Below are 18,909 nucleotides of genomic sequence, written 5' to 3' on the forward strand. Positions count from 1 at the left end.
GCTAATGTGCATGAGGTGGTTGCCGGGAGATACAGCCTGATGTACGGCAGTGATACTCAAGGAGTGATACCCCATGGAGGGCCAAATCTGGCCCTCCATGGGGTATCACAACGATCATGGCCCACTGACCACTTTCTAATTCACAATGACAATACACTGATTCACACTGGGATGTTTTTTTGTGCTTAAATGTAAATAAGGTGCCAGAGTGAATAAAAAAGCATCAATATAGATCATGTTCATCAAATAAGAGGTCTAATGGCTAATCCTAGAAATGTCCTTGTGTACACCTGACCTGTGCAGGGATGCTGTGACTGAATTTGCGTCTTGGTAAAGCCGAGTGACGACAGATGTGCTGGTGTGTCATTTTCCATATGACTTCTAGATTCAAGAAATGTTCCTGAACCACAAACTATTATTGTTGCTAACACGTCAGAGACATTAGACGTCCTCACATCGACTCATAGATGACTTACCAACACTTGCCTTACATCAGCTGTGAAATGCTCGTGGGAGGGTGAAGACACTCCCAAAGTTAAAATGTGGCTTGACTGCAATGTGAATGCTCTGAGGTGGAGACGATTAGATACATTAGAAGTGATCAGTGATGTAACACACATGGGGTGACCAACATCTTCTGTCTTTTCAAAAACGGGTGGTAATTACAAAAACACCTGCCTGAAGAAAATATTACGGACACTCAGCACCCATTTTGGATTAGAAGTGACGCTGTGACGACCCCTCCACTCCACTAGGTGTGCCTATTTTCCTGGCTGTTCTCTTTTGTTGTGGGTTAAGGCAGAAGGTTGTCGCTGACATCATGACATCATTAAACAAAGCAGCTTACATAAACCCAAAGTAGCAACAACAGCATACTTGCCAAACTCGTCTGTCTCAACAAACCCAGACACCAGCTGAATCAAATCACCTCATCAGCACATGCAACCAAGCATGATTGTCCACTGCAAGGGAAGTGTTATAAAACATTAATGTATAATATGTTGGAGGAAAATTCTTTGTGATATGTTTCTTATATCCCATTTATTTAAAGGGGCAGTGTGTACGATTCAGGGGGATTTAGTGACATCTAGTGGTGAGGATTGGAAATTGCAACTAGCTGAATTAGAATTATCCACAGAGGTCTCTTCCTCTCCAAAACAAACAGACCCTGTAGAAACACTGAATAAAGCAGTTTCCTCATGAAACTAGCATTACTGCTGCATGCATCAGTCAAGTTTCTCTTACAGTTCACACCCATGTCTGTGAAAACATGGATGATTCACAGACACCTTCAGCCCGGCAGCACAGAAGATCTGTACACTCAGCTCAGTTTCAAGGTGTTTTAAAAAACAAAACAAAAACATTTTTTTGCATCTCAGGAGGATTTTAAAATTTGAAAAAGTATGATTCTGTTCCATCCATTTCTGTTTTTCCGTGTAAGTTTAAAACAGCTATCTTATTTCCTTCTTTCACCTTTTTCTCTTTTATTTTATTTCCTTCCCAACTGACTGAATAGTAACAACTCTGCATCATGCATATGAGCAGGTTTACAAACCACGTCTCTGTTGTGATAATTAATGTGGGCTAATATCATTTCCACATAATCACGAGCTGGCCTTAAGCTTTATTAATTCAGAGTGCGAGTACAATTTGATACCCGTAATTTACACCTTCTGCTTGGATGAGCAGCCTGTGGGAGTCGGGCGGGCCAACGATGCACAAAAGACAGGACGACAATGACGTACAGGTATCATCTGAATACATATTTATTAGATAAATATTAGGTTGTCACATCATCTAACTACATACAGTTCTGCAAGACTAAAAATCACAATTAGTTCCTTTATTTTCTGACCAGTTTAGAATATGAAATGATTGTACATACAATGTACACAATAGAGACAATGGCCACATTGCATGAATCACCTTAGATTGTATCATTTTTCCAACTGCTCATGATATCAAAAAATTGTACAAACTATGGATTTGGTTACAATCTTCTGGACCCGTCCCTCCCACCGCTTTCCTCCCACCCCTCCGAACGATTTGCTTTGTAACCTTTTTTTTTTTTTTCCTTTTTTATTTTAGCTTTAGCACCTCGGAGTATGCAGGTGACAGACTAGAACACTTAGGCTAAATATTACATGTAAAACATAGCTGTCCCAGTTCCCCTAACAAAAGAGGTGAAAGTATATATTACAGAGGGAGGGGGGGAACAAAATGCGGAGAGATACCCACAGACACTAACTAACAAGTTTTCATTTTCCATATTCAGCCACTTCCAGTAGAGGGGTTGCAAGCTTTTTATTATTCTGAAGAAACAATGCACATTCCCAGGGAAAATGAATACATTTCTGTTCACATGTCTCTATATTCATTTACATATATACAGGCATCCTTGGGACGTTTGGTCTAGCCTTGCCCTCCACATCCTCTCCAGGCCAGAATGATGAACGTGCCCTTCCTCTCTGTATTTTTTTTTAATTTTTTTTATTTATTTTCTAAAACAACTTCCCCCAGAGAAATGGCCCTTTTGTTGTGATTGTGCAACTACAGATTCAGGGTGCTGCCTTAAACACCAAATTGGAGAACGAAGTATGAAATGACGATGACTTCGATGGGACTGATCAGAAGTTCAGATATTTAAAGAATGAAAATGTGGCAGTGTGGCAATAAAAGAGTTTGATTTGATGTCTCTTTGTGACATAAATATGAAACAACATGTCAGTGAACTGGAACAAACAATATTTCTTAAATGACGCTTAAAATAATGTTTACATAAAAAACCCAGGATGGTTAAATTAGCACAATGCTACAGTTGAAAGAAATTGGATTTCTAGCCTTACAGATTAATAAGAAAAACCAGTACAAAATAATTTACCAAAAACAAAAAAAAGAGGGGATACAAATGTATATGGTCTCGTGCTTTTTAAAAAAAGCCACATTTTTCTATAACAAAAATATAAACAATATCATGGATTTCTTTAAAATATGGTTGTGATATATCTTTAAAATACCACTGTGTATTGACAATTAGCAACAATTATGATATTCACATAGCTCACTAATTACACTGAAAGCCAGCTGATACCACATCTTTTTAAAACCGTTACTGCTCAGTATCACTGATAAAATGTTAACATAAAATCATGAGTAGACGACGTTTTCAAACACATCCGAGCGTGGAGGAAAACTGGAAACTGAAATGATGCTACACAATCACTTTGAGCTGACGCAGGTGGAAAAGGGTGACACCTGTGTGTGAAATGACAGGTGCGAGACAGAGTGCACCGGGAAGAAAGTGACTAGAAAGCACGGCGACCTGCAGGAAATAGCTTATGAGACATTTGGACTTGCTTCCCCCCGTGACGAGGAGGCGAGACAGACAGCTGTCACACGCTGGTTACAAACAAAGTCAGTGGTTAGATGGGAGTCAGGGAGCGCACGGTGTTAGATCGGACGACTAATGGTCGGAGGACAGACATTATTGAGATGATACAAAAATATTCACAATGATATTTACAGTACAATAGCATTTCTTAAAAAATAATACATTTGCATACTGAACAGCACTCTTCTCAAAAAGTGAAAAACAAACGTGGCAAAAAAAGGTCTGCACCAATACTGCTTTTAAAAACCACTTCTTGAACAGCAGTGATGGATAAACTGGATCTGTCCTCCCCTATATCTTTGAAATCAATATTTCCTCCCTAACAGAAACACTCACACATGCACACTCACTCACACACACACACACACGCACGCGCGCGCACAGGACCGAGCAAACACAAACCTCTCCATTCTCATCCCTCTAACTTTGGTGATGTCGAGCAGTTTCCCAAAAAGATTTCACGGATTAATTACGCGGCGACAGAAACAAGAAAACAAAACCATCCAGCAAACACACGGTGAACGCACTGCTGATGTCATCACTTCAATGTTAGTGTTAAATAAATCATACTAAAATCAAAAAAACAAAAGCCGTGGAAACAGCAACTGATAAAAACCACACTATCTTTTTTTTTTTTCTTCTTTTTTTTTGTAACCACTTGGAACAGCACTAGACGAGGGCTTGGCACACATGCACTTTGAAGACTACTTTAACAGCACATCATTTAACAGGGAGAGAGATGCAACGTTGCAAAAATGCAGACGGGAGCGACATCGGGGCTCATGCGGAGCAGACGGCGTGGAAGGAGTCGCAGCAGGGAGCGGGATCTTTACAGGAATCTCTCGTGTTGTATCTTTCCTTTTCTTTGACATCACTCCTCTGCACCGGAGATGATAACTACACAACATGTAGAAGTATTCTCCATATGTGGTATAAACTTTTTTGGGGCCAAAATCTTCTCCGTTCCAGCTGTCGACCCTCAGACGACTGAAAAGCAGGGATATCTCTTTTTGACAAAAATATGTATGTATCACAATTGTAGACAAAGTGGAAGCCGATCATTCCCAAAAATCTTTTAAAATGCGGAGCAAAAAATTATTTAAAAAACTTTTCGTCAAGGACAGACTCGTCTAATTTTGATTTTTTTGTGTGTTTTTGCATTGCCAAAATCTCTTGTGCTTTTAAATGATGTGTGGTGGACAAAAACAGTGCGGCTAACCAGACCAGTCAGGGAATGGAGCTGTGACACCGGGAAGCTGCAGCCTCTCAGATTGGAATAACAATATGGACGTCGCGCACACTGGCCAGATAGCGCAGGTTTTTTTTGTTTTGTTCTTTTTAACAATTTTTTTTTTGTTTTGTTTTTACAGTGAATTCCTTTTTCTTCTCAAAAGGAAACAAAACATGAATAAAAAATGCTACAACACGTTCCTAATGTGCACACAAACACCTGTGTGTGGCGTAAAAAAATCAACTGAGTATAGCTGCACAGTTCAAAAGTATCGCCACGGGGTGAGAGGGCGGGGTAGGGCGGGGCGACCCCTTAGCCGTGTCCCCGCCGTGTCTTGGAGTTTTTAACCTCTTTCAGTCAATCTGTGCTGGCCAATGAAAACTGTACAAGAGGAAGAAGAGAAAGGGAGTGCATCTTTGTGTTTATCAAGTACTGAGCGAACGCCCTGGGGTCTCAGGGAAACTGCAGGCAGTCAGAGAAGTTCATGTGTGTCTGAATTGCCTCAGTTGTTTTCGAAGAGCGACAGAAGGTCGTCGTTGCTATTGCTGGGGAGGTCCGGTGGATCCAGGTACGACAACAGCTCATCCGGGTTGGCGAGCTCTGGAAGAAGCTGCGAGGAAAGAGGAATGATTTGGTTAGCCACTGAAGTGAACTAAAATTACTCAAAATGTTCTGCTGTGTGCCAAGACTCACGTCTAAAGATGGCTCGGGCATGTCCGACCCCGCTTGGCTGTCCAAGCTGCTGGAGGGGTTGAAGGCCAGGTCGCCGTGAGGATGGTTGTTGGGGCCGGGTGGCTGTTGCTGCTGCTGCTGTTGCTGAGGAGGCGGAGCTTGTCGTGACGGCTGAGGAGGCCCGCTGTGGTGTAGCTGCTGCCCTGATTGGCTCCCAGGGTGTGGAGATGCATGTAAGCTCTGCAGAGGAGGACCATGCGACTGGTCATTGCCGGCAGAGTGAGGTATCTGTAGAGAGGAAATAGGAAATATTCAGACTAGGGTTGTAACTGATAGTTATTTTAATTGACCTTTTGCTAAGCCCCGCCGCTTTGTTTGAAGGATATATCCAGGATGTCAAACTGACTCAGCAAAAAGACAAAGATAGTTAGAAGCTAAAGCTGAACTATAGGCTACAGATCACAGTGTAAAAGTGAACCACATCACTGCTCATCGCCACACAAGACAATGTATAAAAAGGGAGAAACAGAAAGCTGATCAAGTAGATGACGGGAGAACTCACTGAGTCAGGCATGTTGTGTGAGAGCGGCTTGTCTTGGGCCATCAGGCTGTTGGGCATGTCAGGTGGATGAGACAGCTGGGGACCGTGCATGAAGTCATTCATCGACGTACCGCCGGGGGTGCCGTGAGGAAAGTCAAAGTTCCCATGCCCCTGGTAATTGTTGCCTGGCACACAAATTAAATACAGTAAATACATGCGTACATTTTTTACAGTTATTCTAAGCTCCTTTTGTCACGTGATAATGACTTTGGACCGTGTGTTTGTGTCGTACCTTGGTTGCCGTATTCGTTGTTGTTGCCCCCTTGCTGAGAAGACAATATCGGGTACGGTGACGGTCCCGGGCCGAGCTGAGCTATCATCTCCATCACATTGGGCATGATCATCTGGCTGGGGCTCATAGTCTTAAACCTCTTGGCCAGCGGTCCATCTGGATCCTCCTTGATGTGGAGATCGGATTTAATCGCCACTGGCCGCCAACTACATGTCGGGTCGATGGTCACCTCCTCAAACTCCGAGCTGGTGGAATACAGACGAAACGGTTAAGATACAAGGAAATGAAGAGAAAAACATTATATGCACTTCAGATTTGTCTCCAACTTACTTTTGAATGGCGTTCAAGATTCCCCACATGTACTGGTCCACTTCCAGTCCCTCTAACAACGCTGTTTTACTGAGCAGAGAAGAGAGACGAGGCTTAAAATGCTGAGAGGGACAACTACGTGACTTCAACTTGACTCGAGACAGACTCAAGTTGCAAATCTGAGGGCTTGCGACTTGCCTGATCTGCCTCAAATGTTTTCAGGACAACATTATACTGAACTATCGTTGTTTCAAAATAGAACGTTTTCAAACAAGTCGCCATGTTGGTCCAGTCACGGGCCTAGTGTCACGCCAATCAAGTGTCCAAAAGCGACCCCAGGGCCTCCAAAGATGACCATGTAGACACATATCATTATACCTGAGACAGCTGACTTGAAAGGACTTGTCTTTCTTTATCTAATATCTGCCATCTTTTAGGTATTGAGAAGTTACCTCTTGTTTTTAAACATGATTGGATGATTTCTAGCACAATGCACACAAATCATACAACCTACTAGACCACCAGACCAAATGAGGCTAACGTACAAGACAGCTATCATGGAGGAGGCTAATTCAAAATATCAAAATAATAAATTTATGACTTGACATGTGACTTGCTCGGCCTGAGCACTCGACTTGTTGTGCTTGACTTAAAGCAGAAACTTGAGACTTGAAGGTTAAGAGTTGAGACTTGTTCACACATTTGTGACTTACTCCCACCTCTGGTTTACAGTCAGAACTATGGACAGCATAAATATTGTTATGTATTAAAGCTGGATGAACTTACTTGCATACAGGACATCGCCATGTCCCCCGCTCACAGTTCAGTTGTAGGTATGATTCCAAATCAAAACACTGCAAGAAGAAAAAAAAAGTCACATTTGTTATCAAGTTCATCATATTAAAATCCGTCTTCCCTTGCGGCATCAGAAGACTCTCAGTCTGAGTTTATCCCTGCAGTGTTTACCTGAACATGTTTGCAGTCATGGCCTCTTGCTGGAAGCTGTATTCGCCGGAAGGTGATTGGACATTTGAGGGAAACCTTAATGGCCGTCTGCTCCACGCCGTCCTCTCCATTGAGCGTTGCATTCCCCGATGACGCTGCTACGCTGCTGAAGTTCCTCTTAACTTTAAAGCGGGAGGAGAGAAATATTTTCTGTAAGCAAGGACTGTGAGAACGATCAGGACGTCAGGGTGCAAAATGTGACTGTGCTGTTTTGCATGTACCTTTGGTGATGCAGTGCTCTGCAGGCAGAAGCCTCTTCTTGAGTAAGCCCTGGAGGACAGAGCGAACCGAGGGCCTGTGGACCAGCTGCAGCACAAACAAGTGCGACTGCAAGAGGAAATATCACCGTCACAACCACAAACATCCTCTTAAGGTGTATCAGTTTACTGTTTCAGCATGTCTATCAGGACAAAAACCAACCTGACAGATCATTTTTTGATTGCGCTCTAAGCCTCAGTATTAAATATCATCTTTCATGTCTGACTTTTATTTGTCTGGCGACGACTTTTGGCGTGCGGATTTCTATAAACCTCTTTTTATTAGTTGTGGAGATTTGTGCACTCACACAGCAGCAGGCGGTGACTGTGATCTGGATCGTGTTCCTTCCTGGCTGGCAAACGTGTTTCAAGTGCAGGGGTTTGTGTGAGGTCTTATTGTCGCCCCGCTCGATGGTGAGCGGCGTGGCGTTTACGCTGACTTGGACCGACGCCGGCCAGTTGGTGTTCATCTGACGGTCTTCGTGGTGGTAGCACTTGAACTGCAGCTCCAGGTCCGATCTGCACAGACAAGCAAAGCAAAGATATTCATTAGTAAGTGTCACAGAGCGTTCTGTCGGACATTAAAAAAAACCTCCTGATCAAAACAAACAGACCTACAGTGACGGGATGCTAAATTTAGGATGACGTGATCTCACAGTTTGGCATCAGTAAGAATCCTTATCTCAAGACTCTTGATAAGCTCGGGACGTGAGAGTGCTCGAGAAGGGAGTAAAGGGAAATACAACAATCTAAATCAGAGAAAATGAATGCATAAATGACCTTCTCCGAGTCAGCTGGGAATAGAGCTGGTTTGATTTTTTAACAATTCTCAGCTGCAGACAGAATGACTGTGGATCCTTTTCAATCTGCTTGCCAAAGGTTAAGAGGAACTGAAGAATACCCTTTGGTTCTTGACTACAGGATTCTTATGTAACGCTTAATTTGCCTGTTGACTGAAAATCAAATGATCAAAGAGGCCAAAAAGAACAATTTAATAAACTGAAATCAAGTCTTCATGTCATGTAGACTGCTATGGTGTCAAATGGACAACGTTGTTGTCCTTGTCAGTGCTAGCCCCACTGATAACTGCAGTACAAGTTGTTTGTGTAGCAACAGGACAATGATTCCTCACCAAGTGGCGACCTCCGTGACTTAAAAATGAAGCCAACTCCCAAGTGTCAAAAACTGGCTGACTCCAGAAACCAGTCAATCGCCAGTATGTGACTGAACTTCCCTGCCCCTACTCCAACTCCTGACCTCTTAGATCTTCAGAACAGTGTCTTTAATTTTCCAACAATCGAGGCTGGTGGGTACGGGGGATCGTGCCTTTGCGGTAGCTGCTCCAAATCTTTGGAATAGCCTTCCACTTTCAATGAAATGCTCCCCTCTATTGACACTTTTAAGACAAATCTTAAGACATATATGTTTTTAATGTCGCTTGGTTATTCAAAGTGGTTTTAATATTTAAGTATTTCACAATGTTTTTACGTATGTAATTGTTCTTCCTGGTGACATTCTGCTTTTGATTTGTGTACATGTTATATTGCTATATATTTGTTCATCACACTTTTAACATGTACAGCACTTTGGTCAACTTCAGTTGTTGTTTTTTTTTTTACAAGGCCAATCAAATCAAGGGAAAACAATAATGGCCCTAGAGTTGCACCATGTGGGATCCCATGGGATATTACAGTACTTAAAGGGCTTTTTGACCAAATAGTTTCAAAACATACACCATGAGCCCAAAGAACCAACAGCCAGGGACTAAATCATGGATTAAAATTTCTTTTCAAACATTCATATTTGTATTTTTACTGAATCTCAAAAACCGTAACCACTTTAACCACAGTTGAAGCTCTCTTGTTGTACTAAAAGACCCTCTCCCCCTATACATCCCTTGTCCTAAATCTTCTGAAAAGCCTTTTTAGTGCGCCAGATTGTTTGAGAGGTAAGAGTCAGACCACTTCTTTACTATATGAAATGCTGTTTCCAGACACTTAAAATACTTAAAAATACAACTTCAGCAGGAGGCCACTTAAATAAGGAAAAAGCAAACTCCTGATATAAAATATCTGGGCAGAATATCTAAAAATATGTTGTTGATTCAGTGCATGATGTCTTACCTCCACATGAGCGTCTGGTGTACAGAGGGCCGTAAGTGGAAGACGTGGTTGCTGACAGCCAGGTTATGCTCTAGCCTGAAGGGCTCTAGGACTACCCCGTCCCGCACTGGGAACGTCAGGCGCAGCTCCTCGTTGTGGTTGGCTACATAGGTTGAAGAAAAGCCACAGTCAGACTATAATGAACTTTTAAAGGAATAATTCACTATTAAGATTTCCTCCAGTTACTGACCTGGAGGGGGAGGGAGAGCGGTGATATTTGGTTTGATGTCAGGAGGGAAGGGTGGCTTCACATCCTGGTTTGGCGACAGGTATGGAGGGATGTTACTTCCTGGAGTCATCGGAGGGGTGGGGTTGCCTGGCACCGGGGAGTGAGGGTAGTTACCCACCGGTCTGGGCGGCTGTATTGAAGACAATTGATTAGTAAATTAAGTATTGATGGGAATATAAACTGCACAACAAAGAGAATGATGATGTGATGAAACAAGAGTACAAAAATTGACTTACCCCGTTCATATTACCCTGGCTGTACTGATATCCACTCCCAGAGAAGTTGTTTGTTTGGCCGTTAAAAGGTGGCTCTTGCTGCAATTTAAGAAACAGATTAGATTTTTTTCTATTTTTATGAAAACACTGCCGACAGGTCACATTTTTTGGTGAATAGTAGCACTGCTGCACCTTATAGTACTGGCCCATGGCACCGCTGGGTGGTGGGTATTGGCCCTGCAGCTGCTGTCCTGGCATCCTCTGGCCGGGGTAGTTAGGGGATGGCAGCGGCCTGGAGGGGTTGGGTGTGGGGTACTGCCCCTGCTGGTTAGGGAACTGGCTGTTTGGTCCATACTGCTGCCCGCCATAGTTTGGCTGTGAACACAGAGATCACAAACATTAACTCAACACACTGCAAACAAGCTGAAACTGAAAGTGTTGAATTCACATCCACTCACCTCCCCTGGGTACGGCCTCTTCATGCCCTGCATACCCATGCCCTGAGGCCGCGGTCCTGCATAGCCTTGCTGGGGCATCCTTTGGCCGTGGGCACCAAAAGGCCCCATGCCTTGGCCCCTCGGCTGGTTCATTCCCATGGGGGGCCCGCTCATGTTGGACGCATTCATGCCAGATCCCATGTTCCCAGGGAGGGACGGAGGGCCGCGGGGTCCTGGCTGGTTCATGAACTGGCTGTTGTACGCCTGGTTTGGTCCCATCTGGAAAGAGGAACTCATCTGGAAGACGAAATGGGTTCAATCAGCCATCTCTGTGCCGACTGTCAATGTGGCAAATTTTGTGAGTGAAAAGTCACAAAAGACACAAAATGCTCTGCCTTCTAAATAACGTGTGCTTGTTAGATTTTGTTAGAGCTAAATGTGCTTTTTGGCTCCATTACTACTTTGGCTACTTGTTCAGCCTTAACACTGATTCAGCCTTGTTCAACAAAAAGCCTAAATCCACTTATCTCTGCATCCTGTTCTGGTACTCCTGCTAGTATTAAAAGGACAGTATTGAAAAGCACAGTCAGTGAGGTGTTATCAGTTCTTGTCATGTCCTACCGGTCCATATTGGTTCATGTCCTTGTTCTGGGTTTCCTGCAGGGCCGCTACAGTTGCTGTGGCAGTGGCAGTTGCTGTAGCGGCAGCAGCAGCAACTGCAGCGGCGGCGGCAGCAGCGGCAGGCTGGGTGAAGTCTGACGGAGGACGGGAGTGTGGAGGGATGCCCATTCCTCCAGGTCCAGTGTTAGGCCCTCCAGGGTAACTGTGACAAAGAGCAACATATGAAGCGAGCTCAGACCGTCGTGCTGAAGTAGTGCGATCATTTTAACTGTCAGAATCGAGCAGCTTCAATCACTCCAACAACTACTACGAATCCCCTGTCCACTTACTTGCCACCAAAGCCTCCTCCTCCGGGGTAGTTGGGTCGTCCGTACATGCTCTGCTGCATGTAGCCCTGGTTAGAGTTGCCTTTGTTGGGAAATTGCTGCTGAGGTCCGGGGAACTGAGGAGAGTTCATCCCTGGATTGTTACCAGACATACCCGAGCCCATGGGGTTGCCCCCAGGGTTCATGGGATTGTTGCTGTTGGCCATGGGATTCCCCAACACCTGGTGGACGTAGAGATATACACGTGTAAATGTTGGATGCTTCAAAGGGACAGTTCACCCCCAAATCAAAAATACACATTTTATCAACCTAGATTGTTTTGGTGTGAGTTGCCGAGCGTTGGAGATATCCGCCGTAGAGATGTCTGACTCTTCTCCAGGATAACAGAACTTTATTCTTAATTTAACTTACATCTCAACAGCAATGACTCTTTCCAGAAATCATGACCCGGTTACTCAAGCTAATCCACAGACCGTATTGTGAGCAGTTTCATGTAGGAACTACCAGTTTTTTAAATGTATTTTTTTTGGCACTTTGAGCACCACAACCCGAGTGCCATCTAGTTCCATTATATTGGAGAGAAGGCAGACATCTCTACAGCTGATATCTCTATCACTTGGCAACTCACATCAAAGCAATCTGGACTGATAAACAGCACTACAGGTAAGAGGGAAAATATGTATTTTTGATTTGGGGGTGAACTGTCCCTTTAACATTAGGAATCAGAATACAGGTGGATGCTAATTTCTCTGTACCCTGATTGGAAACTTCCTGCAGTAGGACCTTAAAACAATAGAAATAAGATCTGTTGGACAGGTGTGGGATCTCACCTGGCTTTGCGACGTGTTGGTCACGCCCCAGACGGTAGTCACCACCGACAATGAACCTGGAGGCTGATTGGTGTTCTGTTGCCAGGGAACTGAGTCATAGGGAAAAGACCCATCTCTGCTGAGGATGCATAAAATATGTAGACAAATCAAAATGTGCCCTCTGTCACTGCACAAATATTTGCAGTGTATACCAGTACAGTCACAGTATGTATGTTTACATTAGCTGAGCGATAGGGAAAGACAAAGGTTTTATTGTTAGGATTACACAATAAAAGCATGTTCTTCCTCTTGAAATGCACAAACACTGTGTTGTAATTATTAACTACATGTACCGGGGTTATGAGGTACTGTTTGTCCCTACTGACTGAGCTACAAGCAGTTAGTCTGGCAGTTTGTCTGGCCACTGATCCATAAGGAACACCGGGCTTCATGTGGAGAGGAAGGGCTTTCCCCAAGGGCCCCGGTCTGTCTGTTCACACACCCAACACGCACACAAACACACCTCGCGCACAAGCCAAAAAGCACAGCAGTGTGAACACTGACCCGTGTGAGAGGCCGGGCTTCATGGAGCTCATGGGGGGCTGCATGGGCACTTTTCCCGGAGGCTCGTTCTGCCTGTTCTTCTGGTGACGGAGGAGGAGGAGGCGTCCCAGCTCCTCGCACCACGAGGACAGAAGAGCTGGAAGGAGAGCAGAGGAAGATGTGTGTCAGTGGACTCCTGTGAGAAATCACTGCAGAGGTAACAGCCCTCTGCTGCAAGCGCTGCAAAAACCTGCAAAAGCTGATTATGTGAGAGGAGGGAGGCGGACGAAACAACAACTGAGGAACAGAAGCTTCGGAGTGAAATTGGACATAAAATTGAAAAGCAATGACCTAACTGACAAAATGATGTGTAATATCTTTGTGAAAAATATCCTATGACAGGGAGTCCTGTCTGTACAAAGCACCTCCAAAACTGAACAGATGTACAGTCTGTCCATCTGTGTGACTATGTGACAATGCTGAACATTTAAACATCCTATAGGCCATTAAAATTTAAAGAAATGTTACTAAAACATTTTAAACAAATTTAAAATGTGAGACAGTTGTGTCATTTAATTATCTTTTTAGTTAGTTTAAATTTACTATTCAAGTGTCATTTTCCCCCCTTTAAACAGATAAGAACTTTTATCTTGCTTGCTCTATGGATGGGTTTATGTTAACTGAACTTTAAGAATAAAGCTTTCCATATACTCAGAGGAAGAACATTGAAGAGGTTAAATGTATTACTTATATCCGTATTAGCAGCAAGATGCACATTATCTGCCTGTTTACTGTCAGTCACATTTTCTGTTTCAGGTTTATAACCTTTCGATGATTTGCAATTAGCTACACTAACATTTACTGGAAAATGATGTGGAGATTTTCTATGGGAGAATGAATGCAAAGAGTGAAGTGGGAGACTTAACCTTCACATGATGTAGAAGGTGACAGCTGAGAGGAACTCCTACTGATGAATGAAACTGAATACAAGACCAGAAAATGCGTTTGCTTTTACACTCTTGTGCCACTTTACATGATTGAATGACTGATTCCTGCTCCATATTTGCTCCATTAATAATTATTATTCTATATTTGGCTGTCTTTCAAACCTCATTGAGGGATCACTCATATGCACTGCCACTGTCTTCGAATTTGTCGCCATCATGAGTTTAAGATGCAGGACAATGTATAAACTCATACAGAGGTAATCCCTCCCATTGATCATTGATCACCCACTGGAAGTATTTTGCGGTGTATTTATCTGCAAAGACTCTCTGTCTGTAAGTTCTGTGTTCGGGACATTTCTGGGTGTCTACCCCCACAACCCTCAGGTAAGGTCAGGGCTTTATAAAAAGGTAGCGACCAGGTTCTTGACCATAAGCAGCAGGCATCCAAGAGAAAAAATACACATCTTATCAACCTAGATTGTTTTGGTGTGAGTTGCCGAGTGTTGGAGATATCCGTCGTAGAGGTATCTGACTCTTCTCCAGGATAAAAGAACTTTATTCTTAATTTAAACATCTCAACAGCAATGACTCTTTCCAGAAATCATGAGTATTTATCTGCAAAGACTCTCTGCCTGTAAATTCTGTGTTCGGGACATTTCTGGGTGTCTACCCCCACAACCCTCTGGTAAGGTCAGGTCTTTATAAAAAGGTAGCGACCAGGTTCTTGACCATAAGCAGCAGGCATCCAAGAGACAAAGTGCCAAAAAAAAACCAACTATAGTGAGACGAAACGCCAAACAAGAGTGAATCTGGCTTTTACTTTCACTTTCACTGATGAGTCTGTTACAAAGAGTAACAGACAATCCAACATAGTATACCTTGGTAAATTACTTGTCCATATACGTTCCAACCCTCACCTATGGTCATGAGTGTTGAGTAGTGACCGAAAGAATGAGATTGCGGATAGAAGCGGCCGAAATTAGTTTCTTCCGTACAGTGGCTAGGCTCAGCCTTAGAAATAGGCTAAGGAGTTCGGACATCCGGAGGGAGCATGGAATAGACCTGCTGCTCCTTTGCCTTGAAAGGGGTCAGATGAGGTGGTTCGGGCATCTGATCAGGATGCCTTCTGGGTGCCTCCCGTTCAAGGGGTCCTGGGCACATTCTACTGGTAGGAGGCCCCGGGGCAGACCCAGAACATGCTGGAGGGATTACATATCTCATCTGGCCCTGGAACGCCTTGGGATCCCCCAGGAGGAGCTGGAAAGTGTTGCTGGGGAGAGGGACGTCTGAGGTGCTTTGCTTGGCCTGCTGCCCCTGCGACCCGGCCACGGATAAGCGGATGAAAATGGAAGGATGGATATAGTGCCTTTCTAGTCCTTCAAACACTGACATCACTTGTCACACTCACCTATTCACACACGCATTCATACACTTTTGACTGAAGCTACGATACAAGGTGCCACCTGCTACTCTGCTTTAAACATTCAAATGTCCTCACACCGATGGCACAACCATCGGGAGCAAATCAGGGTTCAGAATATCACACAAGGAATCTTCAACATGCGGACTGGAGGACCTAGGGATCAAACAGCTGACCTTCCGATTGGTGGACAACCTGCTCCACCACAGCCGCCCCAGAAGTTGTCACTATATAAAAGTATGTCTGTACAGTGAAGATCTTTGTTCCATCAGGATTCTATCTGTCCACTTTCTGTGTGTACTTGTAGATTTGTTTGCAATATAAATCTACAACTAAATCCTAAATTATAGGAGGAGCAGCAGCTCACCTTCTAACATTTCAACATTTCGCTTTACAGCACAGATGACTATATGTATATTTCTGCGACTAGGGAGGCCAGCTAAGTGTTTCACACAAAGGAGGCACCTCTATGCTGCAATATATAAGACCAGCATCAAGCCAGCCTGTCACTGCAGCTCTTGGCCACTAGGGTTCACTCTGGACCCGCAGATGGACTTCAGCCCTTCCCTTCTCTCCACCTTCCTACCTACCGCTTGGTTAGGTAGCCACCACAGAGCGCGTTTGATCGAATCATATGCTTTTCATCTGCAGTGCATGTTTTTGTACTGTGCCAACTACAAAAGACTCACTTTTCCTTTTTCTCTCCCTCTCGCTTCCTCGCCTCCTTCTAGCCTCTCTCTGCGTCGTCAGAGGAGAAAGGGAATGTGGATTCAATCAAAGAGCAGGGCAGCCACCTCCTCTTATGATTCACAGCACTTCTAGGCTGACTAAGGAGCGAGGGAGGAGAGGGGAAGGGGGGGTGAAACAGAGCGCTTGGTGATTTCAGCTGCGGTTCGCGCAAAAAGCCACGTCAATATGACAGCAGACAGTGCAGGCTGTCCTCGCAGGCAGATCCACCCTGCTGCCACACGCAAGGACGGGCTGCCACGGCACATATTACACAGAGAGGGAGATAAAAAAAGGTCGACTGAGTCAGTAAGAGAAGAGGCATCAGGCTAATGGGGCTGATGGGAGGGAGGAACAAATAAAAGCTTCTGACTCCCATCACAAACATGGCAACCCAGAGATTTGACCACACATGAGTGCTTGCAAACAGAGTAAGGAAAGACGCCACATGGGTTTATACTATAGAGGTAAAATAAATAGGATGCGAGACGTCCTCTGAGCGCGCCGATTTTTCCGAGGACAAAACAGAATTTCAGCATCGACTCACAAACACACACCTTCTCCTCTCAGAGCATCGCACCCCAAAAGGCACGTCCTCTCCTTTCATTTGAACACTGAGCACACCAGCCTCGCTCTGTGTAAAGATGAGGGCTGGAATACAAAAGACATGTACAGATGGTGCCAGCAGTCTCTCTGCCTCTCCCTCTCCCCTCCCTCCCACTCCTTTAAAAGCAGCACGGGGCTCAGGCGCAGAGGCAGCTGGGTTTTTCCTCCTTCCCACCCGCTCATGCTCCCTCTCTTTTTCTCTCTCTCCCCCCCCTCCCTCCTCCACCTCCTCCTCCTTCCTGCCTCCTGTTCTTGGCAAGGCAGGTGCCAGGAGACAGGCTGTGCTGTTCCTCCAGAGGATTGATCTGACTTTACCACGGCTGTGCTTTGGTTGACAGAAAAGGCCTCTCAGGTGCTCTCCTCCTGAAAACATCACACCCGCGGGTAGATGCACAGATTTGTAGGTTACTTTTAATTAAATATAACCAGGCCCAAGTGCGGCTAATAGGTTTACGAGTTCCACATCTATGTTAGCGCGTCCTGCTGTGCTTCAGCAGCACCCTCCCTCTTCGCTGACCCCCTTCTGATGGAGAGAGTTTTCAATTCAAGGGCCTGGCGACCAGCCAGCATGTTACAGCTCAATTAGGTCCCATTATTCTCTTCCAACAAGGGGTAACTTGCACTTCTTCTATGTTGATAAACATGTCTCCGCAATTTATCCCCTAACCGTGCCACCGTCAGGCCGTCTGGCTGAGGGGACGGCGTCTGCGTTTCACACCGAGGCCGACATCAACAGCCGCAGGACAAAAACAACAACAGGCCGAGCAGCGAAATGACAATACGAGAGATGGAGAGAGAAAAAAGACAAGAGAGAGGGGAGCACCGGCACTGCCACTTAAAGAGGAATCATTCTACCCCACCATTAGATAAAGGGCTTATCACCACACAAAATTATCACCTCCGCTGAGCAGCAACCTGTTTAAAGGAGAGGCACTCTGTCATTGACTCAGAGGATAAACTTCAGGTTTCATATGGCAGGAGGAGGAACAGCACACCCGCTACTCCTCACAGCCTCTCCCTCCTCCTCCTCCTCCTTCACCCAAGCATCTCTCAGGACAGTGTGGATGACGAACACAAAAGGATTACTGTTTTTCTTCTCCTCTCCTCCCACAGACGGCCCTTCAATAGACTCATCTGTTTCCCTCCCTGAGAAGAGCCAAAACTGGAGATAATCGTCTCAGGTGTAGCTCTTCCAAATCACGATGGCTATTCTGGAGTGAATCAAACCGCCGTTTGGTGCTACAGAGCATCTTTTTGCTGTGTTTACATTGCTCTCCCTGGCGGCTATGGGTCTCTGTCTTCCATAAGGAGAGGAGCCTATCCTGTTTGCCTTGTAGATAGTCCCAGGAGGCCCGGCTGAGTCTGAGCCGTATTGATATTCTGGTGCTCAGCTGTGAAGCCTGATGGTCAGCCACAGCAAAGGGTGGTAAACGCATCTGCTGGGACTAGATGGGTGGTTCAGTGGCTGGGCCTGCAGCTTCCAGCTTCACTCTCTGTCATAAAGCCCTGGGGAGACATGACAAACGACATGGACTGCATCCCTGACAGTTGTTCAATGCTCCTTCCAATGATAATGCTCCCCCACCCCAACTTTCACCACACAGTCAGACAGGAGGCAGAGAGATAAACTGTGCTGATTAAACACCTTGACTCTGCCTCTTTCGACTCTGAATTAAAGGGTCAGTTCACCCAAATTACGTGGCGTGTAGCTGTTTTGGTTTTCCCATGTTGAAATCTGGAGATGAAATCTACCCCTAACACAATAGTTTGAACCGAATTTTATCTGTGCTGCTCAAAATAACATTTACTGAAAAAAGGAATGTGTCTTTCCAGAAACAAAAGTCATTTTTACACAAATTTAAACAGTTTTGTTGAACAGTCTTCAATGGACGCTTGTGTTTCCCAGTTTCTCATGCCAGTACAGATTGTTGAGTGAATTCAACATGAAGCAAGTTGGAATAAAAAGACTCAGCAGTCTTTTCAGGCATCTCCAGTGCAAACCTTCTGCTCAGCATAGAACAAGGCAGATTGTCCCGATGTCACTCTGAAATAATGTAAACATGATTACTGTGGCGACAATAGGCTAATTAACAATACATCCGTCTACTGCTGCAGTGGTGCTATCGATGATATAAATCAGACGCTGAGCTACAAATCAAAACACATGCTC

The 18,909-nt window shown here is 44.7% G+C and overlaps 1 protein-coding gene across 3 annotated transcripts in view; it reads right to left on the reverse strand.

Moving 5' to 3' along the window:
- Window positions 1–1,742: 1,742 nt before the first annotated feature.
- The window catches only part of LOC125881367 (zinc finger MIZ domain-containing protein 1-like), a 163,193-nt gene continuing 146,026 nt past the window's right edge, over window positions 1,743–18,909 (reverse strand). For 2 of the 3 annotated variants that reach the window (XM_049564515.1, XM_049564517.1), the window contains 18 exons: window positions 13,062–13,197; window positions 12,519–12,636; window positions 11,692–11,909; window positions 11,363–11,564; window positions 10,763–11,038; window positions 10,497–10,679; window positions 10,326–10,403; window positions 10,051–10,219; window positions 9,822–9,963; window positions 8,007–8,217; window positions 7,663–7,768; window positions 7,403–7,563; window positions 7,223–7,290; window positions 6,458–6,526; window positions 6,128–6,372; window positions 5,857–6,020; window positions 5,316–5,582; window positions 1,743–5,232 (listed from right to left, as the gene is read on the reverse strand). In XM_049564515.1, coding sequence (XP_049420472.1) covers window positions 5,125–5,232; window positions 5,316–5,582; window positions 5,857–6,020; window positions 6,128–6,372; window positions 6,458–6,526; window positions 7,223–7,290; window positions 7,403–7,563; window positions 7,663–7,768; window positions 8,007–8,217; window positions 9,822–9,963; window positions 10,051–10,219; window positions 10,326–10,403; window positions 10,497–10,679; window positions 10,763–11,038; window positions 11,363–11,564; window positions 11,692–11,909; window positions 12,519–12,636; window positions 13,062–13,197 — 2,921 coding nt within the window. In that variant the 3' untranslated portion in view covers window positions 1,743–5,124. The remainder of the gene's footprint in view (window positions 5,233–5,315; window positions 5,583–5,856; window positions 6,021–6,127; window positions 6,373–6,457; window positions 6,527–7,222; window positions 7,291–7,402; window positions 7,564–7,662; window positions 7,769–8,006; window positions 8,218–9,821; window positions 9,964–10,050; window positions 10,220–10,325; window positions 10,404–10,496; window positions 10,680–10,762; window positions 11,039–11,362; window positions 11,565–11,691; window positions 11,910–12,518; window positions 12,637–13,061; window positions 13,198–18,909) is intronic. The other variant, XM_049564516.1, reaches the window with a different exon arrangement.

The sequence above is a fragment of the Epinephelus fuscoguttatus genome, linkage group LG20 (assembly GCF_011397635.1).
Source record: "Epinephelus fuscoguttatus linkage group LG20, E.fuscoguttatus.final_Chr_v1".
Classification (NCBI taxonomy): Eukaryota; Metazoa; Chordata; class Actinopteri; order Perciformes; family Serranidae; genus Epinephelus; species Epinephelus fuscoguttatus.